A 26,663-nucleotide genomic window follows, 5' to 3' on the forward strand; every position below is an offset into this window, starting at 1 on the left:
TCTTTGAAAGACTGAAATGGACCATATTTGTGGATAATATATTTTTCTTTGTATAATTGTATGTTTACATAATATTCATCATTTATGATAAAACTCCTCAGTTCATTTATGTGCAAATCAATAATCTGAAAGGCTTTAATGCCCAATATGCTGTTTTTCATTATTGATATGAACATGATTCGATAAAATAAAAGTTAGTACAAAATTGAAAAACAAAATACAAATAATACTTCACTGAAAAATATAATACTGAAAAATTTGTCTGATGAAATTTGATCTTTTAAGTATCTATAGTATATGCCTCCGATCAAATAAGGAAGAAAAAAATCTGAAAAATCCAAATGAATATGTGTCATGATACAAATAAGAATGTTCATGAACACAGAAATTGTCTTTCCATTGAAATCTCGCAAAATATGATACAACATTTTCTGAGAAAATGCTTTCTTCAGCTTATCTTCAGCCGATATGATTTTTTCCAGTCATCATATTCTTCATTAGATTTGCAGGTATCATTGTGCAAATATGAAGTTTTGTAAAGATGATTACCCTGCTTCCATCATTTCTTTAAAATCATTATTTACACAATTTCCAATCACAAACTTAGGGTATCATCACAGTATATTTCTATTTGTCATGAAACTGCAGGCGGTGGTTCATTCTGTTTCTTCCTAGATTTTATATATAGAATGATGTATTCTGTAATCCAAGCTGCACAGCAGAGCATTATGAGAACAGTTTGAGAATGTAGACATATTGGGAAACTTTTTGTTGTGTCTCGAATAATCCCTGAAAATGAAATGAGTGAAACTGTTACATTTTTCTCTGAACTGATCGCTCAAAGAAATAATTATTGTACCACTTTTCTCAACAAAAATTATCAAACCGTTCAATATTTACCTATAAGTGGATATCAACGCTTACATTGATTTGGTAGCATAAAGATTTGCCATGAAGTTGATTACATGTGTCGAGTTATGTTATAAATTTATGACTTTTGTCAACAAAAACAAAGTGACAAAGTGGGTATTCACATGGATATCCATGGTGTGTTTTTTCTCAATGAAGGTTTTTTTTTTAATTTCATCAAAAAACTAATCATTAAATCACGTTTAGAGTTGATGAAGTGATGTATGGAATTTTTTTGGTATAGTTTCTCAACTTTTGTTCAGGGAATGTTGATACTTACCTAATAAGGGTCCTAAAGCTACCACAAATAATCCTTTGCCGACATTATGAAGTCCAAAAGCTGCTGGTAATTTTTCTAGGGTCGAGTATTCCGATATACAAATAGCAAAGTTTATTAGAGCCGATCCTCTGACAAATCCAGCAATTGCAAGCCATGTTAATATCATTGATTTTTCTTTCTGTATGGCCAATACTGAAATAATAGAAAAACTGCTTTAGTCCGATTAAATATAAGAAAACTGATGAACCAAAAATAAGAATAATTTTCAGTGCTTGATTCGAAGCAAATCATAATAAGTGCGTCTCTGAATATTTCTCCAATTAGGAAACACTGGAGTCGTGTTTTATAAGAAGCACTGAAAAATATTTAATTCTGATTGATTTTTTCCTTTGGTCATCGAAAATAAGAGTTTGAAATATTTATGCGAAAAACAACCCAAAAATCACCCAGTAAGCAAAAGCCCATCATTTAGTGAAAAAATAAAAATAGGCGTTAAGAATTATTGAAATCCTTACACTTTTTTCTTGTGTGGGTTACCTATTTCTCAGCTCCTCAGCTGCCAACAAAAAGTCATAGAGTCAATTAGAAATATTAACAATATGACAAAATTAGGGCTTAGGACCTATATTTGGTGATAATGCAGTGTTAAATGGATGTGTAGTGAAAAGCCAATAGCTGAATTATTTATGGACTTCATATAGAGCATGTCGTTTGAAGTGCACACAACTTCAGGTTTTTCTCACAAGTTCTCATTTCGATCTGAACAAGATTCCAAGTGTTCTTTTAATGATATCATATGTGCATTTGAATAATAAAGAAAAAATAATCAGTTTGAATATTTTTTCCAATACTATCAAAGCATATTGTTTAGAATTCGTTGCAAAACTAACTCATATTCGGCATTGAAACTTCTAGCTTCAGATAGTCTCAATCATCAAATCAAAAAAACCTCTTGTTTTTAACAGAGCAAAAATGTCAAAATAATGGAAATATTACAACTGATAATAATCAGGAATGAGCCATAAAAATAAAATGGAATGTTCGGTTAAATTTTGAAATTGTCTATTGGAGTCTTGCACTCGCTAAATTAACTTTTTTCCAACACTTCGAAAGACACCCTATACATGCAACATTTTATAAATTCGTTGGGATGTTTCAAAAAAATATTTTTGTAGTTTTTATAGCACTGGCTGAAATTTTCTCAAAAAATTAGCAATAACAATTGTAGCCATTTTTGTGTTCACATGCAAATGAAAATAGAAACCAACTTCATTCGATATATGATGATTTTGCTTACATCAATTTGTTCATATTTCATTTACAACTTTGAACAATTTCAAAGCCATATCGTTTCTGACTTCTTAGAAGTTCTTAGTTGCCATAATATGTTGTCATACTAAAAATATTTCAGTTTAAATACAGGTTGAACATTTCATCTAATCTTACATATTCAAATTATCTTATTACAAGTTTTGTACAATGGAAAGCTGTTATTCTCAGGATAAGAAATATTTCTATTGCTAGAAATAGTTGCCATCAATAAATTATAACATTGGTAATTCCTAATTGAAACAAACTTCTTGGAATGCTTTCTTCTTTTTAACTTCTAATGAAATTGTATTCAAACATACTCCTGAATACCTTGCACATTATTAAATAGGTATTTAGTGTGAGCATGCTTATATTTATTTAGAAATTTCCGAAAGTATCATGAAGAATAAGTAGAAATATATTTTTCATATAAGTCTTCTTAGTTCCCAACAAAATCTTGAAAATATAGACGATATTTACCTGATCTGCATAAACCCAAAAAAAAAATCGCAGTCATGAAAAGGGTTCTTTTCGACACAGCCATTCTATCACATATAGGTGGTAGTATAAGTCTAGCCAATATATCAGTCGCTGCTTGTACAGATAAAAAAGTTGCCACATCCTGTTTGTCGTAACCAATACTCTTGAAGAAAAACGGAGTTAACATCTTGAAATTCTGTTCTGCAACGTAAAACATCGAGAGTCCAAAGACCAAGTTCAAATATATTGGATCCTTGAGCAGATCGAAATCCATGAATTCAACAACTTTTTGCCACATGCTGTGCTTCTTCAAAGGTTTGATTTCTAGGGATAGTGGTGTGGGAGCTGCAACCCTGATTCTTTTCGGTTGCACTCCAGGATAGCTCATGTTTCTTCTAAGGGGAACATTATCTGCAGGTCTATCATCTGGTAAATGGTTTGTCTGAAAAAATTGTTCAGAATTTGAATGATCTTTTATAAGTACCTAATACAAAAGATAGGGCAATGAAGCTATCATAGCATTGCTAAAAAAATTCTTTTTATACAAAGTGGACCAGAAGCTCCAAAATGGTAGTTCCCACAGAAGCTTTAGTTGCTTTAGTTCATTAACCTAACCTAACCCTTTTGTAAAAATTGATATATACCTCCAAATGCAACTGAAGACTGGAGCCGGTGAAATCCAATCTGGAATAACTAGACATTACAGATTCCAAAGAAACTTTTCTCTTCCTAGACCCAACGAAGCTCAACGTGGAAAAATTTCTTGGGAATGTGCCTTTTCTGATCAATGTCGATTGTTTTCCAAGGTCTTCCAATGTTTTCACCACTATCATATCTTGATTCATCTTGGGATGGAGGAGATTCTGATCCTCGAAAATATCTGCTTCCTCGTCTTCTGTCTCTTTTATAGTTTCCATTTCCTATTAAAAGAAGTTACCATTTATTCATTCAAAAATTTGATTATTCTCATTATTAACAGTCTGAAGACAGCCAGAAAACCAAATCCTATAAATGATTCGTGGAAAGTTAATCCTTCATAAACCACTTTGAAGATTTTGGTTTCTTCTGCTAACTATATGCAATATACACTGAGTGAGGAAAGTGACAATCTGATAAAAATTTAAAAACTTCCGATTTTAATAATTTTTTCTAGTACCTGTTGGGTGCCTTTTATTTCAGAAATGATCAGAATTTGGCTTTATTAGAGTATTTCTAGAAAAACTTGTACAATAGTGTGTTGATTACTTGCGATTTCTTTTGCACTCATCGTATCATTGATACACCTCAGCTGGGTTCTGATGATGTGATCTGTATCTGTATCTTCCAAACATTTCTAACGCCTGTGGACGGTGCTGGAAATTCAACAGCCTAAATTGATTAATATTTAGAAGGCTAAGGTGAATTGGTCGATCTATAAAGTCTTTTATTTCTCTGACAACCGTTTTTAACTCATTGTAACAATGCCATCTCGAAAATATGACATATAAATTTAAAAATTCTACTCTTCACAGTGAAAATTTATAAAATCGGAATTTCAACATTTTGGGTCACTCAGTATATTTAGATTGTAAGTTCCTCATATTCTTTGGATACCTTACCTTATGAAGCTTACCATCTTGAACAGTTTTGCGCTCTTCTACATAGTGCCACTCTGCAGGTTGCAACACGCAAGAACCGACTACTCCATTCAAGGCAAACGCTCCAAGGACTAGTATAGCACCACGAAAAGCGTAGGCGTCTAATAACAATTTGATGGCTTGAGGCATGATCATCATACCGAAAGCTGTTCCTGCCAAAGAAAGACCCACTGCTTGGCCTCTTTTTTTCACAAAGTAGTTATTTAGGGCAACAAAAGTTGCCGAGGAGGCTAGGCCAACTCCCAGTCCTGTAATGATACATGTGTATTATATAACTGACAAAGAAACTGCAACACCCAGAAGGAGCTGTTTAAATTTTAAATTTTTTTGGTGAAACATAGATAGTACAGCAAGGAGTGAATAATTGAAATTTGGAGAAAAAACGAAGGGGTTACAATTTTATTTAATAAATTTGTTAATAATTTGTTTGTCGACTGCGATTATCTATACACCCTCCAACACGTCTCGGCATTGATGCAATAAGATGGTCTATTTCTTCTTGAGGGATACTATCCCAAGCTACCTGTACTTCATGCCTCAGAGCCGCCAAAGTCCGTAGGGGCTGGGGTAAATTTTCAAGCCTTCTACCCATGATGTCCCAAACATGCTTTATGGGCGAAAGATCGGGGGATCTGGGCGGCCATGGCAAAAGATTCACATGGGTCTCTTCGAAAAAGTTTAAACTAACTCTGGCAACATGAGGTCGGGCATTATCTTGTTGAAATATTGGATTCTCGAGCCGGTTAAGGTGAAGGAGAAAATATGGATGGACTATTTCCGAAGGTAACGCAGAGCTGTCATGTTACCTCGAATAAAGACTAGAGGTGTCCTACTTGCATGTGCAATAGCATCCCATACCATAACGTCTACTATCCGGTGTACATGACGCTCAACATAAAACTGAGGTTCACGTCTTTCCCCCCGAGGTCGTCTCACCCTTCTTCGGCCATCATGTGCACCCAAAGAGAATCGAGATTCATCAGAAAAGACGACTTGTAATTGTAAACCCTTCGTTTACTTCTCCAAATTTCAATCATTTACTCCTTGCTATACTATATCTATGTTTTACCAAAAAAAATTTAAACATATCTTTCTGGGTGTAGCAGTTTCTTTGTCAGTTAGTATATTGTTTATTTCGAATTTTATAGCATGTAAGGAAATAGTGCTTATCCACAGTTTTCTAATAGAAAAATGATTATGGAATGATACCACTTGTATCTATACTTCATTTCAATAAACGAAAACTATTGGAATGTTTTCAGATTGCTTACCATTAATAATACTGTATGATAGCAAGATATGTCCCATATTGTTGGCAGGAGATGTAGCCGATAAACCAATGGAGCAAAGAAGAGCTCCAGCAAGTGATACCTTACGGAATGAAAAGGCACGAATAAGAGGTCCCACCAAGAGTCCTGAGAAATTGATGAGTGCGTCTAGTGCACTCATTATTAGGGCTGAACCAGTGGTTTCCACTCCCATTGATTCTAAAATGTCACCAAAGAGGAGACCGAATGATTGTTCTATGGATCTGGTGCATAGCTGAAAAATATTATATTCATGAATTGATGCTCATATAGCAAGAGCGCACGACGACCAGACCTCTTCGTCATTTTATAAAAGGTGAAAGTTTTTATGAACATGTCCCCTATACAAGTTAAGATGACCAGCGGCTATAGTTTGGGTTGTGTTAACAGGTAGTAAAGGTGAATAAAACATTACCTTAAATTCGTAGAAGTATAAAGCTCGATTTTTTATATTTTCATTGGGATAACTTGAGAAAACTTGTCATCCATTGACGGACACTTATGACAGACACTTCTTAACTTTTAATGAATTAAAAACAATTAAATATTTTTTTTACATGTAATATAATAATACTTTTTTGTGTTTTACATTATTTAAATAACATTTTATACTTTATATAACATAACTATAAACGTAAGTTTATAGTCGTAGGTTTTAATAGATATCTTAAAAGATTGCAATTGACTTAGCACTCACATCTACAGCGGACTTTCAAAGTGTCTGGCAAGATATAAAAACCATTAAAACTGTCCGGCTATTGAGGTAAAATCTTTTTATAGAACACCAAGCAACATATATAAAATTTAGCTTTTATACTATAACGAAAGTATACTTGTAATTATAAAAGGGTGTCTGGCAGGGGGTAGCAATTGTAATAAGTGTCTGGAAATGGATGACGAGTTATCCTTAGTTACCCCGAAGAAAATATAAAAATTAATTGAGCTTCATACTTCAAGGTACTATTTTATAGACCTTCACCACCTTTTACCTGCCAAAGTAAGCTCAATCTAAACTCTATAGTCGCTGAACAGAAAAACTTTCAGCTTTTATAAAATGTTGAAGGTCTATTGGGCTATCAGGTCAGTTTTAGAGCGGACGAAGAATAATAATAATAATAAATTTATTTGTAGAAATGTTATACAATCTACAAACAAAGAAAATTCCCACAAAGGCTAAGCCTGTCCGTGGGGTGAACAACCAAATTAAATTTTTTTCTCAATTTTATGAACAATGCAAAATAACAAAGCCAATATATGCGACACACAATTGAACAAAAAAAAAAATATTTTTCCTTTTTTTACCATTCTTTCTTCTTTGCGTATTGGGAAGGCAAGTTCTAACAAGACAGAGAGTTAAACGAATTTGAAAAGGTCAGATATTCTGTGCCTAGATTTGTCCGTCAGAAAGAGCTTCACTCTTTTCTTAAATATAAAGATAAAAAACAGGAACGCAAAAATGGGTTTTTCAAAAACTCTAGGTGTCACTAAAATTCTTTCTCCATCGCTCCCAAAAAAATTGCCCTTCATAGTATACTTATATGTTATTTTTGGTCTTGTGACTCTTTTGGAACAGTTTTGTCTCTAGAGAAGTTCTAATTTAGCCAAATATCTATATCAAATTTCATCTTAATTGAACAACTGAAGAACTGAAGTTTCTCTGGAACCATTTATGACCTGACCTAAAAATCCATATGGAATTTTATCAATCTGACACAACATTACACAAAACTACAGACAGATACGAAACCAATAAGGTTGTTCAGAATGGTGTAGGTCAATTGCATTTTGCAGTCAGAAATAATGAAATTGGGGAACAACATTTTTTCAAATAAAAAGTTTCTCTACCTTCTATTGAATCTTGAATCGGTGCAAAATTATGAAAATGAAATATATGAGGGTGTGTACAAAGTCTTCTAGGGTAGGTATACTTATTTATACCTTTGTGTGTAAATTTCAATTTTAACAAACGATTGGGTTTGATACGTTGACAACAAATTGACTTGAAATTTTCAGTGTAGGTTCATGGTCCGAATATCTCGTTTGAATTCCCCAATGGACAAAATCCGTTCAATGGTTTAGGAGTTATACTTATATGAAATTTTATTTTTTCATTAAATGAAAAATTTCTCATCTGATGATTGAACTGAAATTCAGAAATCAGGTGTAAAATAGCAAAACGAATGTTCATACAAAATTTCATAAGGAAGGGCAATAATTGTTTTGAAAATGTTTAGGAGAAAAAGACTATGAATGACATCATTTCATTCCACATAGTACTATAGTTTTCTATTTATCAACATATTGTTATAATTTTCACCATTGAATAACAAAAAATAAAATAAAAGATTAATTACCAATATTGGTACTTACATTGACCATGCTAACTCCCGCCACAACGATCCAACCCCAACCACCATCTGGTGGTACCATCTTCTTGTTTTCAGTGTACATATTTTCGATATGTGACCTGCAAAGTAAACCATACGATTTATTATCTTCCTACATCACTTCGATCACAATGTTCACTCTACTACTGGCAGGTTATGACAGTTTTATGAATATGCCTTTTTTATGTGAATAATTTGCGCCTTATTCTGCAGGATATTTCATCATTCCAGCATATGAACCGTTCGAAGAAAGATCCAAATTGTGACGACAGAATGATAATAAAATGAAGGTTGTCATTGAAATTGAAATTTATCGATAGTGATTAGTTGATATGGGAAAGCTATATAATTCAGACTTAATTTTTGAACAGAATAGAGAAGTCCTTTCGCGATTATTCAGAATTAGAAAACAGTGACAAAAAAAATACCTAACAAACTCTAGGACTTCGAGAAAGGATTTTTTTAAAATTTTATCCCTTCATTTTTTACCTCAGGAATTAACGGATTATATTCATTTCAATATTTCTTTTTTATTAAAGTATTATGTTTATTTATTTGTTCTGAGATATGTTTCGAGATAAAAGAGAAAAAAATAAACTCTTCTAATGGGTGTGGCATCACACTATGCCTTTTCGTTCTTTGTTATTGAAAATCAGCCATTGAAAGTAAGTTATTTTCGGACCTGTAGCAGTATTGTTTTCCTAATTTAAGCATTCGAACTCACGCTGTAGGAGCAGAAATTCCTATGTATCAACTCGAATTTTAACAGACCAATTGAAAAGTCCATGGTCTACCATAGTAAAACACAATTTTTGGCAAAATTCGATTTTATTATTCAACATAGTTGCCTTCGTTCGAGGTCGATACAGCGATTATAGCGATTTCAATTTTTGTAGTACGATTTGTCTTTCGTTTCAAAATAGACCTCAGTTTCGGCGATTAGTTCTTCATTGGCGCTAAATTTCTTTCCAGCGAGAATTCTTTTGAGGTCTGAGAATAGGAAAAGTCACAGAGGGCCAGATCTGGCGAATACGGTGGTTACAAAAGCCCAATTCATGCAGTTTTGCCATTGTTTTCATTGATTTAATAATAATAATAATAATAATTTGTGACACGGCGCATTGTCTCCATGAAACGGCACGTTTTTTTCTTCAAATGTTTTTTAACGATTTCATCCTTTGAACGATCCAATAATGCTATATAATAATCGCTGTTGATGGTCTGCCCCTTGTGGAGGTAATCAATCAATATTATACCTTGCGCATCCCAGAATACTAATGCCTGAACCTTGCCAGCTGACTGTTGTGTTTTTCCTCTCTTTGGATTCGGTTCATCGTGTGCAGTCCACTCAGCTGACTGTCGATTGGACTCCGGAGTGAAATGATGGAGCCATGTTTCATCCATTGTCACATATCGACGCAAAAATTCAGGTTGATTGCACTTAAACAGCTTCAAACACTGCTCAGTATCATTAACATGTTGTTGGTTTTGATCGATTGTGTGCTCTCGCGGCACCCATATTGCACACAGCTTTTTCATGTACAAATATCCGTGAATGATATGATGTACACGTTCAGATGATATCTTCACAATGTCTGCTATCTCGATCAACTTCACTTTACGGTCATTCAAAATTATTTTGTGAACTTTTATGATTTTTCGTCGGTGCATACCAATCAATGATGGTTGATTTTCCTGGTGCAGACCCCGGAAACTCTTCATCAAGCCAATATTTTGCTTCAACTGTATTTTTTCCGTTCAGAAAGCAATATTTGATCAGCCCACGAAATTCTTTTTTTTTCATCTTTTTTCAAATAACCAAAGTAGCTATACTCACAGCGCAATATCTCACAAACTAATGGTCGGACTGCTGTCAAATTTTGACACGTATCGTTTGGAGGTTGGTACTAACTAAAAGTCATGGATTTAATACTAGCACCGCCATCTGTGCATCAGACTCGGGACTTTTCAATTGGCCTAATATATGCGAAATGACCCAAATTTCTATCGAACCAGATCGAACATGTAGAACGTAAGATATGTAGATCCAGAGAATTTAAGGTTTGTACATGCTCAAGGCGTACCCTTCTTATCGAATTTTATATGGAACAATATATAGCCCAAATAACAGTAGATCTGCACAAAAATCCATCAAACTAGAATGAGAATAGTTGAAGTTGAAGCTGTCACAAGGATTTGCGGATACAAACAAACAGATGACACGAAATCAAAGTTGTTAAGAATGGTCCTCGTTGCATTTACAGAATTGATATTTTGAAATCGGAGACCAAAAAAAAAATGATAACAGTGCTTCTTCAGCTTCGGTAAAGAAACATAATCTGACCTTTCCGAAGATTTTTGTAAAATATGAGAGATCCTTTTGTTCGTTAAAAGTTTGCATAACTTGCGGAGTTCGTTGTTTGTTATTGCAATATTTATTAGATTTCTCTTCCATAAATAGCCGCCTAGCCTTTAAACATTATGGCTTTCATGAATAAATCATTGCATTCGAAACTTCTTACCAACTCAACTAGCTACCTCTAGATATAGGACAATTGAATTATGAAGCAATTCTGGATCATCGCGTGATACAAATCATGAAAAACCCTCATAAATAATGAATGCTACTGAAACCTCCAATTTTCTGATCCATCTGAAAGTTCTCTTTTCAGATTTTCATAGAAAATTCAACAGAAATTGAAATTCGAGAACAATTATCTCCATGACATAATTTATTTTCAGTTTCTATACTATTCTCGATCAGCGTATGGAATACAAAGTGTGAATTAGTACAAGGATAAGTACCATTACAACCAATCGATAAAAGCATGACGATCGTAGATACTCTATTATGATTACTGTATTTAGTGAAAATAATTAATCCATGATTTACACGAATGTTTGTGTTTGCTGTTGTGAAATTTTCCACTTGTTTCCGAGGATGAGGTGATAAGATTTAACCGCTAAAGTAAAGGAATTTCTAAGGAGTTATCTCATTTGATATAAACAAAAACTATTATATTTTAACAGAGTCTATTTCATTGTAAAGAGGAAGGTATGTCATTAACGATATCAGCCAAAAAGCCGCCACGACTATACGGTTGCTGCACCATATCCTTTTCATGAAATTTTATATGTCCAATTCGCACATTTGTGATTTTATGTTCTTGATAACTTCACGAATTCTATATTTTTAAGGTCTTAAATCGATTGTGGAGCATTGGCATATACCTCATCTTTCACGTGGCGCCAAAGAAAAAGTCTAAAGGTATTAAATCACAAGATCTCGGTGGACAATTGTGATCGTCTCTTCGAAAAATAACACATTCTGGAAACTTTTCTTCATAGTCCTCTTTCTCCCCTTTTTAACGCCACAGGTAAAATAAGAAAAATAATGCTTTTTCGTTTTCCCCCATTCAATTTTTTAGTGAAAAATGTATATTTGTTTGAATCCGGGAAAACTAACCGTTTTCAAGATAATTGTGCTTTTATTAATGCAGACATAATATAGTAATGAAAAATTTGATTTTGATCACGTAAATTTTTCTTGTTTCGTGCCATCAGAATTGGTAAATTTTTTAACATGTTATACGTATTACACAAGATGATGAAATTTTGAATGGGCTCCAATTAAGAAGAATGAATTTAGACTTTTCTGAGAATGATAATTTTTGGCTTTTTTTATCTCCGTGGAACGTCAGGAAACAAAGCAAACACAATTTTTGTGCGTTAAAATGATTTTCCATTCAGATTGAAAATACCAGGTATCATATCAATGAAGTAGATCAGTCCTCAATTCGATTCTTATCAAAAGAAAACAATACCTAGTTAATTTTATCAATAATTTCATTTATTACATTCCTCAATGAAAAATCAACTTCATAAGTATTCGATTGTATTCTTTGCCTTCAAGGAGAATTTTCAATTTTTTTAAATTTTATTGTTTCCGTAACTGTATACAAACAATTATTATGACCTTGGTTTTCAATGGTGTCATTGGACTAGAATTGAACATTGTTTCTGGAGTATGGATTTGATGGCAAATCGACAATGAACTTCTATGAATACTGAAGGTACAAATTTGAAATTAACAGCAATGATGAACGAGAAAAATAAAGCTATGTATCATCTATTGTTCTCATTATTTGCATTTTCAGCATTAAAATTCAATAGTGCATTCATATGTTGTACCGGAAGAACTGAAGAACATGAGCTTCGATATCGCCACGTTACAATATTGTTTTTGATAATTCTTAAAAGAACAAGAACCATCTCGCCTACGCGCCTTCTTTTCATGGCATATAATCAGTGAATTCATAATAATGATAAATGTAGTGTCAAATTTGGACAACATGTTGAAAAGTTGATGATTTCTAAAAATGAATCATCTAGTCGTCTTCACTTCAAAGGTCAAAATGCACAACCTAGCAATTTTCTGTTGATTTTTTGCACGTCTGGCAAGTTCTATTATTACGTCAGTTCTAATTACAATTACCTGAGAAACACTGAATAGAAATGAGAGAACGTAGGATTTGTAATTTGAATTTTTGATTGACAATTTTGATATTTGGACTGACATAATTCACATGAACTTAGTAGATTGGATGAGAAGAATTTCGTGAAAAATCACTGATGTGTTTGGGATACAAATATAAAGGTTTTTTGTTGATTGCTACAAAAAAATTTTACTTCTGGATAACGAATTTGCATTTACAATATACACATCCATGAATATAAGTACAACAAGCACTCATCCATAATGTTAAATTTGCAAACATTTAACAGTTATCCATTATCCATTAAAACTTTTTGGGTCAGTGCGAAATTCGAGTAATTGGGGATCACTCATCCTAACACCGCTCACCGATTGTTCGTAGACCCCCAGTTTATGAAAATTTTGAGCTCGAAATTTCTAAAAAAACCGTAAAAATCGAATCTCTACACAATAATCTTTATACCTCCTAAACAATTGGTCACAGCCCTATCAAATAAAAACGTTTTTTATAGATAGAGCTGAGATCTAAAGCAAATTGAGATTTAAAAGTCCGTACCTTGCCTCAACGAGAGTTGAAAGCCTTGAGAATATTTTCAAATTTATTCATATTTTTCGATTCAAAAATTTTCGCTTACCGATTGTTCATAGACCTTCCAATTCATGAAAATTTCGAACTCGAAATATGCAAAAAATCCGTAAAAATTGAATCTCCACATAACAATATTTTTTTTCACATGTTCCTTTATAGGGTTCTGTGAAGACCACATTACTAGGATGAATGAATGGGCGCTCGAAAGCTCCTCATGCTAACTCGGTGCTTTCCTCGAATTGTTTTTTTTTTTTAAATTTAGTATGAGGGAAATGAGGTTAGGTTCAGATACGCCCTTTTATTTCTTATTTTTTTAGCATCTACTGTTTGTCTTTGCCACAGGCGTAGCCAGGGGGGGGGGGGGTTTTGGGGGTTCAAACCCCCCCCGAAATGTTGAAGATGTCAAAAAAACTTATTCTTTTTTCAAAATCTCGAAAATATTTTTCAATGGAATTTGTAAAAAGTGAATGAAATTATCACTCTCAGTTCAATTAATTTGTAATGTGAAATTTGAATTAAATTACCTCTACGTAATCCAGTCAATTTGTGCTCACATGTGCCCCCCAAAGGAAAGTAATGAGTTAGTTTGATTTTTTCGCTCGTATGTAACGGGTGTTTTTTTTCGAGGTATATAACTTTAAGTTGGCATTTCTGTTCAAGATGGCGACCGATTCAACAGCTGTTAAGTGATTTATTCTCAGTTCGGTTTGGCAATTCATCATGAATAGAAACATACCTGAAAAATGCTTGAAAATAGTGCAATTTTATTTCGAAAATAATGGTTCTGTGCGGAATACGTATCGCACACTACGTCCATTAGCGATGAAGCGCACTTCTGGTTGAATGGCTACGTCAACAAACAAAACTGCCGCATTTGGAGTGAAGCTAATCCTCAAGTGTATGTCGAAACACCGTTAAATCTAGAAAAACTGACTGTTTGGTGCGCTTTATGGGCTGGTGGAATCATTAGTCTGTACTTCTTCAAAAACGATGATGGAGAGAACGTTACTGTCAATGGTGATCGGTAGAGAACCATGATTATTAACTCTTTCAATCCTGAATTGAACAACCATGATGTCCAGGAGCTGTGGTTCCAACAAGACGGCGCAACATGTCACACAGCTCGTGCCACAATCGATTTATTGGAAGATACGTTTGGTGACCTCCTAATTTCACGTTTTGGACCAATTGGCCTCCAAGATCTTGTGATTTAACACCGCTAGACTACTTTCTGTGGGGCTATGTGAAGTCATTGGTCTATGCGGATAAGCCACAAACTCTTGGCCATTTGGAAGACAACATTCGCCGTGTTATTGCCGATATACGGCCACAAATGTTGGAAAAGTCATCGAAAATTGGACGTCCAGATTCGACTACATCCGAGCCAGCCTTGTCGGTCATATGCCATAAATCATATTTAAAATGTAATGCCACAAGATTATCTTACGGATAAATAAAATTCATATCAATCGAATAATCCATCGTTGTTTTATTGCAATTTAAAGTTCTATAGCTCTAAAAAAAACACCCTTAATTTTTTTGGGTTCTGAATCCGAATCTGAGGTTTAGCACCAAAATTCTTTGACAGAACAAAAAAAAAATACAAAAAAAATTTAATCTTCTGACGTTTCCTTCCATAAAGTTTTTTGCCCGAAAAACCTGGCTCAAACGATAGTTCAAAATTGGCGTATTATATCTATCTCTGCTAAAACTCAGTTGATGGGATAGTTTTAATTTCTTCGATTCATTATCTCTGTTTCTGGGGTGCAGAATTCGAATCTGAAGTTTGCCACCAAAATTTCATGATAAAACATTGAAAAAAATGCAAAAAACGTGATAACTATAATTTTTTACCGGTTTTTTGCATATAAACTTTCTACTCATAAATTTGAATTTGAGTACTCTGTTGTATAAATACTACGACGGTATTTTTTTCCTAAATATATTTATAGGAATCGATGTAAAGAAATAAACTAAATTTCAAAAAATGATTTTGAAAATGCTTATTTTTTCTCAAAACATACTTGAAAAATAAAACTAGTGAAAATAGACTGAATGGGTTGGCTCTTTTGAAGTTGATATATTTAAAAAGAAAAACATAAGATTTTTTTTATAATATGTAAAACCCCCCCCGAAACTGAAACCTGGCTACGCCCGTGGACTCTTTGCACTCTTTCTATTAAGGAAAGCTTATATTTGCCATTATTCGATGTATCTAAAAGGATCTCATAGCCAAAATATTTTTTTTCATTTAATGAGATGCTGTAATATAGGTACATATTCATTCCAATGAATTTTGAATAATTGAAACTTTCTCGAAATAAATTCAATCATTGCATGGAATTCGAAAAATTTCGAAAATCAAATAACGTATCCATTAATGTGCAAAAAAGGTTTTAATGGCTAATTTATTTTCTATAAACTGTACTCAAATTGAATGTTGCACGGAACATAATCACATTCGTTTTAAACCAATGGTTGCTGACAATGTATGAAATTTATCAACAAACAAATACCTACTTGTTACTGACTTATGTTTATATTCCGATTCATAGGTGCAAATGATAATTTTTATCCATACTATGAAGAGTGTTTTCGATTCATTCTCAAGCAAATCTACTTGTGATTTGAATCATCCAGCGAATACGTCCGCTTTTATAACGTATCATCTCTAGCAAAGATAAAAGATCTGCGAATGTAAACAAACTAAGATTACTTTTCCACCGATTCAATTGAATCACAAACGTACACAAAGAATGACACATTGTCGAAATGGGGATCTCCCCAAATCAAACAAACTCAAAGAAATCTCGACAGAACGATTAAGAACTAAGTCAAATATACATACGCATCTCATCTAACCATCACCGGAAGCAATGTTCATTCATCGTCATCACAACGTTAACACTGTTATCTGAGTTCAGTTTTTCTGACCCCAGCTGTTCATAAACGGAGTCAGCAATGGATTCTCGTGAACTTGGAATCTCTACCCCCACCACAGCTACGATTTCGATGATCGATCTCTCGCTGAGCTCTTGCTCCTGACGAAGATGTCATGTGACGTAGTGAGTGCCATTGTTCCATTTGGGAGTTCACGCGCAAGGCACGTGGCACCTCCTAGTCTGTTCGAGGTCTGGGTTTACCGCTGGTCACGGCTGCGTATAACGAAAACGTGACCTCCATGTGCTTGGAGGAACGTCTGGAGCAATGAGCTTTTCCAAGAGAACTTCCGGCCTGTTGCACAACAGATACAGTACATCTCTTACAAGCCAGTTGTTAATGATTTGTCTCTATGATTGTTCCTTATGTAAACCAAATGTCTCTTGTATCTTGTCTGAATCTAACGAGTAGTTTTGAACTTTTACGGCGGTAATATTCTATTGAAAATTGGGTTTCTTTGGTAGGACCACTGCTCTATCGATCTTGAATATTTTTAGAGCTGCGGCTCTGCTTCTTATATCACAAAGTAGAATCATAGCTTCAATTAAACGTTCTTTACTTGGTTACTTTGAATCCTAGCTGAAATTCTACGTAGGTATTGTTTATTAATACCCCGTGTATTATTTATTTCAAACAAAATACGCCCCAACCATAAGGCCCAGTTTCACCAAATGCTTTAATCTTGACTTAGCTCTTAAGTGAGGCCTTAGATCACGATTAATGTAATGTAGCGTTTCACCACACTCCAAAGCGCCATTTAATCGACCAATCGCGATTTAGCACTAATCGGCCATTTTTGGAGGATTATAACCTTTAAAGTTGAGATTAATAATTATTTATCAGTATGGAACTCTTGTCTATGTAATTATTTTTCCGGAAATTTCTAATTTTTGGGTCAATTTTATCAAAATATGACTATATGTATAGGCTCAATATTTCCCATTTAAAATACACGTAAACTTTGTTTTTGTGTTTTATGAAATTTATTGCAAAGAATAATTTATTGATATGTTTGATTGAAATATTATTTAAGAAGCAGTTAAACTTGTTTATAAAAATAAATAAGTTAATAAAATTACTTATGTAGTTTTTTTTCCAGAATGTGTGGTTTTGTGAAATGGGATAATTTATTTTTAACTTCTGCAAGTTTCCGACATTTCGAAACACATCACTCGACATTTTCGGCAAAAATTAACTTTGTTTTTTGTTTACAAGATGACAAATGTTTTGAAATGTTATAAGTTATGAATGAATGACACCTGACACCTAGCGCCAATGGTGGTCATCACTGCTAATACGATACAGAACACTATTATAACTCTTTGTTCACAACGTTGCCAAATGGTCTGACTATTTAATCGCGATTTGGTTAATCGCGATCATCTTTGGACGGGTTGATGCATGGTGAAACAGAAAACACTGTTAAGCCTGCTTTAGTAACAAGCGGAGTTTAATCAATCTGGGATCAAGTGCTGTTTGGTGAAACTGGGCCTAAGAGTTGTTAAAAATCCAGAGATTTACTAGATTTATTAGGTGTACAACTTTGCTTTCGCTGTTTTGCAATAGATGGCTGTAGCGGTAAGTAGTAAGTCGATATAAATAGATCGTAAATGTCGAACAATAAGCTTAGGTATTTGTAAACATAACGCCATCGAAATATTGGTCGATTTGTGTCTGCATTATGAAGTTATCCTCGATTGAACATGTCAGCTAACGAGCAAAATTCTCGTTATTTGCGGGAGTTTTTCATCTTCTGCTTCAATATGAAGAAATCTGCGGCTAAGGCTCATCCAATGCTCTCAAAAAGCTATGGGGAGGCCACTATTAGTGAAAGAACGTGCCGACTGCCGAGAGCGGTTTCAACGCTTCAAGAACGGTGAATTTGACGTCGGAGATCAGCATGGCGGTGGAAGAGAGAAGATTTTCGAAGATTGGAGACATTACTTGATCAAGACTCGTGTCAAATGCAACAAGAATCGGCAGGATCATTGAGAGTAACGCAACAAGCCATTTCAAAACACTTGAAATCATGAGAATGATTCAGAAATAAGGAAATTGGGTGCTGTACGAGTTGAAGCCGAGAGATGTTGAACGGCGTTTGTTTGCTTGTGAACAGCTGCTTGCAAGGCAGGGATTTCTGCATCGCTTTGTGACTAAAGACGAAAAATGAGTTCATTACGATAATTCTAAGCGCAGAAAATCCTGGGGATATCCCGGCCATGCTTCCACGTCGACGGCCAAACCGAATATTCACGGTTCCAAGGTCATGTATTTGGTGGGATCATTGGGCGTAGTGTATTATGAGTTGGTAAAACCGACTGAAACAGGCGATCGTTATCGAACGGAATTAATGCTTTTGAAATATTATTGTTGGAAAACACTTCTGACTTCACCAGAAAGGTACTTGATGTGTGAGATACAATTGTCTCCGTAGAATATTGATGTTGAATTAGTTCTCGTTGAAAATAAACTGAAAGAAGTCAGAAAATAGAATATAATTTATATTTGTCGAAAAGACTTACCTAAAAAACTATCAATAAACATGACATTCCGAAGATTAAGTTTGAATATCCACTCTTGTTTCAGTGTAGTGAAGGTTTTCATAATAGGCGTAGTACCTACTACCTGACTTGGGTATGTAAATGGAATCATGGAACCGTTGTGTTGATATTTTTACTGTGAAGAAATCAGCTAATTAACTTTTAAACAACAAGAATATTATGCAGGTTGCGTATAGTTGAGATAATGGTTCACTTTATGGTGTGCTCGATCTGATGTTCTTAGCGAACTAGTTTATTATTTATGGGATGGATCTGTTATTAGAGAGGTTTATAGAGCGATCAATTTCACTCTCATAACGGATTGAAAAATCTGAATTATTTTCCTTTTCTTATTAAATAAATGTTCATCACATTGTATCCAGGGTGCATCAGGTATTAGATCAAATAATTCAGGGAGAATATTCTCAGAAAAGATCAGTTATTACATAGTTTGCCTTTAATCACATAAACATAGAATTCAGGTTTCACACAGAATTAAAAGAATGGTAGTCAATAGAAAAAAAAACACGAAAAAACTTTGAAATCCTGACAATTATTTAGTTTTTCTTCCGGGCCTCCAAGATATATTCGTTAAACCATGGAAACTTCTCTTCATACTGCCCTGATCAGCCCATTCTGAATTGAGATAAGAATCATCATCATCTGCAGTTAGTTTTTTCAATTCTTCCTGTTTTCTGTAGGCATGCATCATCATTTGCTTCCTTTCTTCATCGTTCATAATTGGTTCCCTTGCTGGTGCTCCTGATCCCTTCTTGCTGAGCTTCATAATCACCTGAAATTTGATTTTCAAAAATGTTAATGAACTGTTTAATGCATATGCTTATGGTTCTGATGAAAATCTTCTACATGCAATATAGAATATACTGAGCATATTCAAAATAGAATATACTGAGCATATTCAAAATAGAATATACTGAGCATATTCAAAAGCAAGAGTACTGATGGAGAGTCAAATAACAAATCAAAAATGAAATTTTCAATTAAAAGATGCAAACAAAAATTAAATTAATTGGACGTTTCACCTAATTAAATGTACGAAAGTTTCCCCTTGATTAGAAATGCACAGTTCTATCGTATGTTCTAAATTCTAAAGCAACAAAATGTTTTCAGTTTTTCAAGAAGATTAATATTCTTCAGAGGAAAATTTATACTCCCTATTCAAAAAATCTACTTGTTCTTAAAAAACCTTGAAATAAAACTCGAAGTTCATATTGAATTAGAAAATTTGATCAATGTCTGAAGTTAATTATAAAAGCATAATATTTTATGGCTAATAGCATTGTTTAAGGAGAAGATAGTTGGTTACTCGCCCTGCAAAGGGCATTGGATGTGCGTATGTGGCGGTACCTATTAGAATTATGTGGCAAACTCAGAATTTTTGGGGTCCATCCTAATGCGCCCTCTAGGCGGCTATTTCTATAATCATTTGTCGGTAAAGAGGTTTCTACATTGGGTACAAAACTTGACGTGAAGAGTAAATAATCGGAGCCAAGTAAAGTAGAAACACTTCGATGTTTATGACCCAGGTTTCGAGCTTGGGATTTTATTGCTTTGGTCGTAACGGGGATTGTTTTTGTTATGGGATTTCGCTCATTCTTACATACAGTTAGAAGGCTTCAAAAAGACGGATTTTCAAGAATTTTTTTCGCGCAGACTATTCAATTTATTAATTTGAAAATTGGTGTACATATTATAATAACCTTATAATATATTAACATATTTTTTATTTGTCAAAATAATCTTCGCGAATGTTGCTATCGCCGATCTCCTAGAGCTCCGCAAAAAAAAACCAATTTTGCGGTGATCACGATATCTCTGGACCGGATTATCTGAAATGAAAATCGTGAAGGGAATGTATGATCTGATTTGCGTTTGAAAAGAAATACTGTGATTGGAGAAAAATAAGTATAAGACTATTTTTTAGTTTTTCGAAAAGAGAATTTTAAATTTAATTAATTGATTATGTAAAATTGTTATCAGTGAATAGTTTCATGTCAAGGTTATCTACCTCAAATAGGTAACTAAAATATTGGAATACTGCCAAAAGAAAAAGAAAATTTGATTTAAAAAAACTATTCTCTTTTTTGTGAAAATCTCATTTGTTTTGTGATAGGACGTGAATGTTTAATTTATGAATATACATATAAGACTTTTTCAGCTGAATATTTGATTCAAATTATATCGAATTTTGGTTTGCAAAGAGATTTTTCATGAAAAATAAAATTATAAAATTCCATATAAGTTTCCCCTCTCAGATCGGCGTTAAGCATTGAATAATATTGCTCAGGGCCCCCGCAAGGGACATCAACGCCCGCGTGCGGAACATATTTTGGCGCCCCTCGAAGGGGGAGGTGGAGAAAAGTACTACTGTATAATCGGAAATTTTTTTTTTTGAAGTTTTGTTGAGAATTTAGTATAGAATGGTTGAAAATCTATCAGCAACCTTCATTGCCTTAAGAACTTTATGGTGTTATTTGTAACATAATACATTTCAAATGTGTTTCAAAACTTAAGCTGTATTCTTCTATAAATTATTCATAAAGGCATAAACATTTAATTAGGATCAATCCAGAAATTGAATGGATGTTTTTCTAGATTTGGCTGCTGCAAATTCTTTTATATTATCAATCAATCAATTTTATCGAGTATCTCTTGCTCTATATCTAAGATTGCTAATCCAGAAAATCTTTCTCGAGACATGGTAGACTTCAAATAGTTTTTAAAAATTTTTAATTCAGTGAATGATCTCGCACCAGAAGCAACAGACACAGGACGCAGGTAAAGTGAGAAGGATTCTTGAGGCAATACTAAGATTCGGTAGAGAAGAAGTTAGATTATTTTCAAAAATATATTGTAGAATTTCAAGAGGATTTTCGCTTCAGATAATGAAAACAATCCTAGGGCTCTTATCTCGTTGAATAAATCATTTTCTTTCATTTCAGTCTCGTTTTTTCATGTCATCAGTTAGCTTTTGTTGAAGAGCATGACAGCATTTCAATAGATATTTGTCATTTAATTTAAGAATATCACAAATAAAACAAAAAACGTTAACGTTATCTACTATTTAAGGAACTAAGTGTTTGATCCATTATTTTCTAAAAGAAATTTATTTTAAAAGCGATTTTTGGATCTTCCGTCTGTTCATAATCGAACAATTTTGGTTTATACTTTCGTCTTACAGTATATAATGGAGAAAAATCTTGAGCTATCTCAAGAACAGCCGCTAGTTTTCCAGCTCCCGCAAGTTTTTCCTCGAGAACATTATCATCCCTACAATTTTTGAAATGATCAACTAAATTCTTCAAATGGTTTTGGCACACTTTAATGTCAATCGCTACACTTTGCATCATGTTGCTTACAATATTAATCTGGAATGAAACGTCATAAGAAATTATGATACTTCAAATAAATTTAAAAGAATGAATATTTAATAAAAGAGAACTTGCTTTATGTCTAGTTTTTATGTTGAAAGTATCATTTTCTGTTATTTCTAAAAGGCTATCACATATTTGAATAAAATGAATCTTTAGCATCGATTCTACTTGACCATCTAGTATCACTTAGGGGTTTTAGACGTAACTGAGGCATGGGCGCCCGCAGAAATTTTTCTCAGGGGGGGCAAAATGAAAATTATTGAAAAACGACCAGGCGTCCATGATTGTCGTAGGCGACATCAGTATTCCGTTTCTTTCTATTTCTGTATTTATATTTATCACCAGCGTCTACTCTCAATTTCAAAAGATCATTAAAAGTGGTACAGGGTGGACAAAATACAATAGTTTCGTGTGTGCTCATTAAATAACGCATAACATTCTTTATTAGTTAAATTAACAATATTATTAAAACTTTTCACGAAATTTATCCGGCAAAAAAGTGACTATACTTTTTTCCCGGATATATGTATAATCTTTACACTCACTTTTTTCCCGGGAAAAAAGTAATTTCGAGAAAGTTATATTTTGTTACCTGTCAACAGAGATAGAATGTCTAATTTTTTTCCCGTGCCAAATTTTTTTTTTATTTCAGTCTGAAGGTAGGGCGACGAAGCTTTTAAAACAATATTATGACCAAAAATACGATTCGAACAATAGCTCTACCCTCAGAGTAAGAAGTAAACAGTTTACTTCTTACTCTGAGGCTCTACCCTTTTTCATGCAGCTAGCCGGCATGCGGCAAGGGTAATAAAAATGTATTGCGGCCAAGAGAATTTCTTCCGATGCCTGCTCGACGACAGAAAGATAAAGATTGAACAAGAAACGCACTAGAGACATCTGTTGTTCACCATACCCAAAAATTAATACTCGTCTGAATTTTCAACATTGCACATAGGCAACCCATCATGTTGGGCCTCTTCCGGAGTGGCGCCCTCTAACGATATTGCCCAATTTCCTCCAATGATATTTGAACCGAAGTAACTAACTATCTTCTCCTTAAACAATGCTAATAGACACAATTTTTCAATTCCGGAAGCTTATTCTTTAAACGTTTACACAAACCAGTCACTACACCGATACGGGGAGACAGAGTTTTTGCTGAGGTTTTTATCTGTTCTCTTGTATCATACGTTGAAATGTATGATGCCCCGTTACATTTCCTCTGCTAATACTGAGATTCATCGACACATATGCTTGATTGTTTGAAATTAATATTTTGTATTGCTCTTTCTCAAAAGAATATATATACAGGGTGTAACCAAATAAGTGTAAAACATTTAAGGAGGTGATTCCTCATCAAAAAAAAGATAGGGTCTTTCATATAAAGAAATTTCATTGGAGCATCCCTTGTTAAGATACAGCCCTTTACTCGGGGTACATAAAATTTGTATAACAAATTTTTTTACAAGCACTAAAAGAGTAACAACATTGAAATTGACCTGACGTTTTCTACTACCAAAAAGACACTTAGCCAGTTATTTATTTGGTTTACCCCATGGTTGTGAGGGGTGGAAAACGCATCCCCTAAAATTTATTTCCAATGTAACTTTTTGTCTTATTATTCGTTTACCATTTAAAAATTTATTTTCGATAGCCTGTTTCATTCTTAACAAAAAATGTCTCTTGTGTGTTTTGCCCAAAATGAACCAGTTCGCAGCAAGAAATTATTTCACGAACAACTACAGAGATACATCGTCATCATAACTGCGAAAATACGAAACTAATCTATCTATTAGGTCGCTATTAGCGTTTTCAAACCTTTACAACCATGGGGTAAACCAAATAAATTACTGGCTAAGTGTCTTTTTGTTACTAGAAAACGTCAGGTTAATTTCAATATTGTAACTTTTTTTGTGAAAAAAATTTTTATACAAATTTTATGTACCCCCTTTAAGGTGCTGTATCTTAACAAGGGATGGTCCAATGAAGTTTCTTTATATGAAAGATCCTATCTTTTTTTCGATGAGGAATTACCTCCCTAAATGTTTTACACTTATTTAGTTACACCCTGTATATATATAGTTGGTGAGAACGCTGGACTAGTGATTCGGAGGTTGCGGGTTCTAGTCCCGCTGGAGGAAGTACTTTTTCCAAAAATTTTCTGTTAGCCATCAAACATAATGGTGTCATATTGAATATCGATGCCCCTCTGAAGACTAAAAAAGTTTCATTTGAAACATTTTTTGATCCAGACTCTTTCCAAGGCGTTATATCAGTGGATATTTTAAAATGGGTCAACGTGTATAATTTATATAAATGATAGAGGTATATATTCCAACCTTGCAGTTCTCCACTTTTCCAACATAATCAGCAACGGTCTTATCTCTGAACATTTCTTTTCCACAAAACCATAGCTGAGCAGTGACGGGATCAATGACATCAAGAGATGCCTGGGTGCCAGTGAGATCTTCTATGTTCTCGAACTCCATCCTGATGACGTCATGCGGTGGCAACTTCATGGGGTAAACGATGGTGATGGCTCCCTTGAGGATGTTCAAGGCCTCTTGGACGATCTTCATGGTCATCACTTTTCCCAAGGGTACTAGATTCTTCGAAATCATTTCTTTGGCGTCGGCTATTGCCTTGTTCAGTACATCTTGCATGTCTTTCTTGGGCTGACGACCGTTCCTTCTGCCTATGGGATCTTTGTTGAGAATGAAGCCTCCGCTTGGTATGCACCTTAGATAGAAAAATTAGCGATTCAAGAAATGAACTGATTATATCATTATTTGAAGTCTTATTACTTATAGGTATATTAACTCTCATAATTTCTGCGTTCTTTTTCGATTTTGCCCAAATACCACGTCACTCATTAACTCTCAGGCCTGATGGCACATCCAGTGTTGAATCAGTTTTTTTCTGGTTAGTACGAAAACGAAATATCATAATATTGAAGGTTGAGTGGGAAAAAATACTTATCAATTGCTCGATAAGTTTATTCAGACTCTGCTCCATCGACAATAACGGTTGAAAGGTGGTAAGCTGACTTTAAACTTCGTAGAAGTACCTCCGAGGATGCTGAATGAAATATTCGGCAGTTATTTCATAAAACATCAAAAAAGTTGACGAAATGGTTTTTTGCGATGGTAAATTGATGTTCCACGAGATAGCTTTGATGTTGAAGATATCGAAATGCAGTGAATTCGCTATTTTGTGTGAACATTTGTCCATGACAAAGATCTGCTTAAGTTGGTACCACGTTTCTAACCAATGAAGGAATGCCAAGATGCAAAAAGATTCGAAAGAGAAAAATTGGATGTAGAATTAATGATTTGGTGCCGATGTAAGTACTTATAATATATTGTAAATTTTAACTATTCAATCATGCCTTTATTATTTTTTAATGCTCCCTTTTTAAGTTGTGGATTTCAGAATGACTGAAACTATTGAAATACCCAAATCGATAATACTTATTCAATAGATCCCAGCAAATGCACTAATTTCAGTATGATTACTTTTTTCTCTTCTCTTTCTCGTTTTTCTAGTTATTATACCTATTTACTTAGTCAATGCAAATGGTGAATGCGCATAAGATGGAAATTTTTTTAAATATTGGCTCTATTGAAGTTAAAATAACCTCATATAGGTACCTAACATAATCAGTGAAACATGTTGTGAGTGTCCTTCATAAGAATTATTAATTACGAAAATTACTAAAGTCTTTCCGATATCAAAAGATTTCCACAAAGTTGAGGTGGTCATTTGAAACTAATCTGCTAAAAAAATTAAACAGGTTGACCATGAAATTTAAAAATCTTCAAAAAACTAATTACGTATACTTTTCAACTTATTAAATCATTAAAAGAAATTTCAATATCAGTGCTCAATCCCTCAATCAGAAGAAACATTCGTAACCAAACAAAGTGCTTAGAATAGGTACAACTCAAACCTCAGCTATATTTTTGTTGCTTCTGAAGACATACAAAAAAAGCTAAAAGCCATTTATTTTCTAAATATAACTCACTTTTCTTCATATGGATCTACCAATTTCATTTCTTCTACTTGTTCGAGTGTTAAACCCAGTATTTCAGGTGGATACAAGATGCCATGCTTGGCTAGTTCTGAAATTTCACTACACACCCTTTGTATCTTCAGTCTACCATTGTAAATAGCAACTATGTTGTTGATAAGATCATCCACAGATGTTTTAAGAGTTGTTTCATGTAGAAACTGACTGTCGTCTTTTTGTTTTACGTGAACGATCACCATTTTTGAGATTCAGATTGACAATAACGACAAGAGCGAGCATAGATATTGACATCAATTTGTATTTTATCGATCAAACTTTCCATAGCGACACTTGTGAGATCTGCTTTTGTTGTTATTGATGAAG

At 33.9% G+C, this 26,663-nt stretch overlaps 2 protein-coding genes across 2 annotated transcripts; both read right to left on the bottom strand.

Moving 5' to 3' along the window:
* Window positions 1–24: 24 nt before the first annotated feature.
* Window positions 25–16,399, bottom strand: LOC123683965. Its single transcript, XM_045622996.1, has 8 exons — window positions 16,244–16,399; window positions 8,295–8,391; window positions 5,889–6,159; window positions 4,579–4,865; window positions 3,625–3,900; window positions 2,981–3,422; window positions 1,190–1,381; window positions 25–789 (listed from the first exon to the last, which is right to left on the bottom strand). The coding sequence occupies exons 2-8, from the start codon at window positions 8,373–8,375 to the stop codon at window positions 635–637; spliced, it is 1,704 nt and encodes a 567-aa protein (XP_045478952.1). The 5' UTR covers window positions 8,376–8,391; window positions 16,244–16,399; the 3' UTR covers window positions 25–634.
* Window positions 16,400–19,314: 2,915 nt separating this feature from the next.
* Window positions 19,315–26,605, bottom strand: LOC123684744 (cilia- and flagella-associated protein 298). The gene is made up of 3 exons (XM_045624146.1): window positions 26,295–26,605; window positions 24,610–25,009; window positions 19,315–19,668 (listed from the first exon to the last, which is right to left on the bottom strand). Exons 1-3 carry the CDS (start codon window positions 26,537–26,539, stop codon window positions 19,429–19,431), a joined length of 885 nt encoding a protein of 294 aa, XP_045480102.1. The 5' UTR covers window positions 26,540–26,605; the 3' UTR covers window positions 19,315–19,428.
* Window positions 26,606–26,663: the final 58 nt, after the last annotated feature.

The sequence above is a fragment of the Harmonia axyridis genome, chromosome 7 (assembly GCF_914767665.1).
Source record: "Harmonia axyridis chromosome 7, icHarAxyr1.1, whole genome shotgun sequence".
In the NCBI taxonomy this organism is placed as follows: domain Eukaryota; kingdom Metazoa; phylum Arthropoda; class Insecta; order Coleoptera; family Coccinellidae; genus Harmonia; species Harmonia axyridis.

What these genes read in the sequence shown, in the direction of transcription:
- LOC123684744 (XM_045624146.1), bottom strand. Translation starts at nt 26,539, where the DNA reads ATGGTGATCGTTCACGTAAAACAAAAAGACGACAGTCAGTTTCTACAT. An exon ending in GTAGATCCATATGAAGAAAA is followed by an intron (nt 25,010 to 26,294) that starts GTGAGTTATATT and finishes TTTCTATCTAAG; the next exon opens with GTGCATACCAAGCGGAGGCT. An exon ending in GAAAAGTGGAGAACTGCAAG is followed by an intron (nt 19,669 to 24,609) that starts GTTGGAATATAT and finishes ATCAAATTTCAG; the next exon opens with GTGATTATGAAGCTCAGCAA.
- LOC123683965 (XM_045622996.1), bottom strand. Translation starts at nt 8,375, where the DNA reads ATGTACACTGAAAACAAGAAGATGGTACCACCAGATGGTGGTTGGGGT. An exon ending in ATCATACAGTATTATTAATG is followed by an intron (nt 4,866 to 5,888) that starts GTAAGCAATCTG and finishes GTATCATTACAG; the next exon opens with GACTGGGAGTTGGCCTAGCC. An exon ending in AGCTTTAGGACCCTTATTAG is followed by an intron (nt 790 to 1,189) that starts GTAAGTATCAAC and finishes TTTCATTTTCAG; the next exon opens with GGATTATTCGAGACACAACA.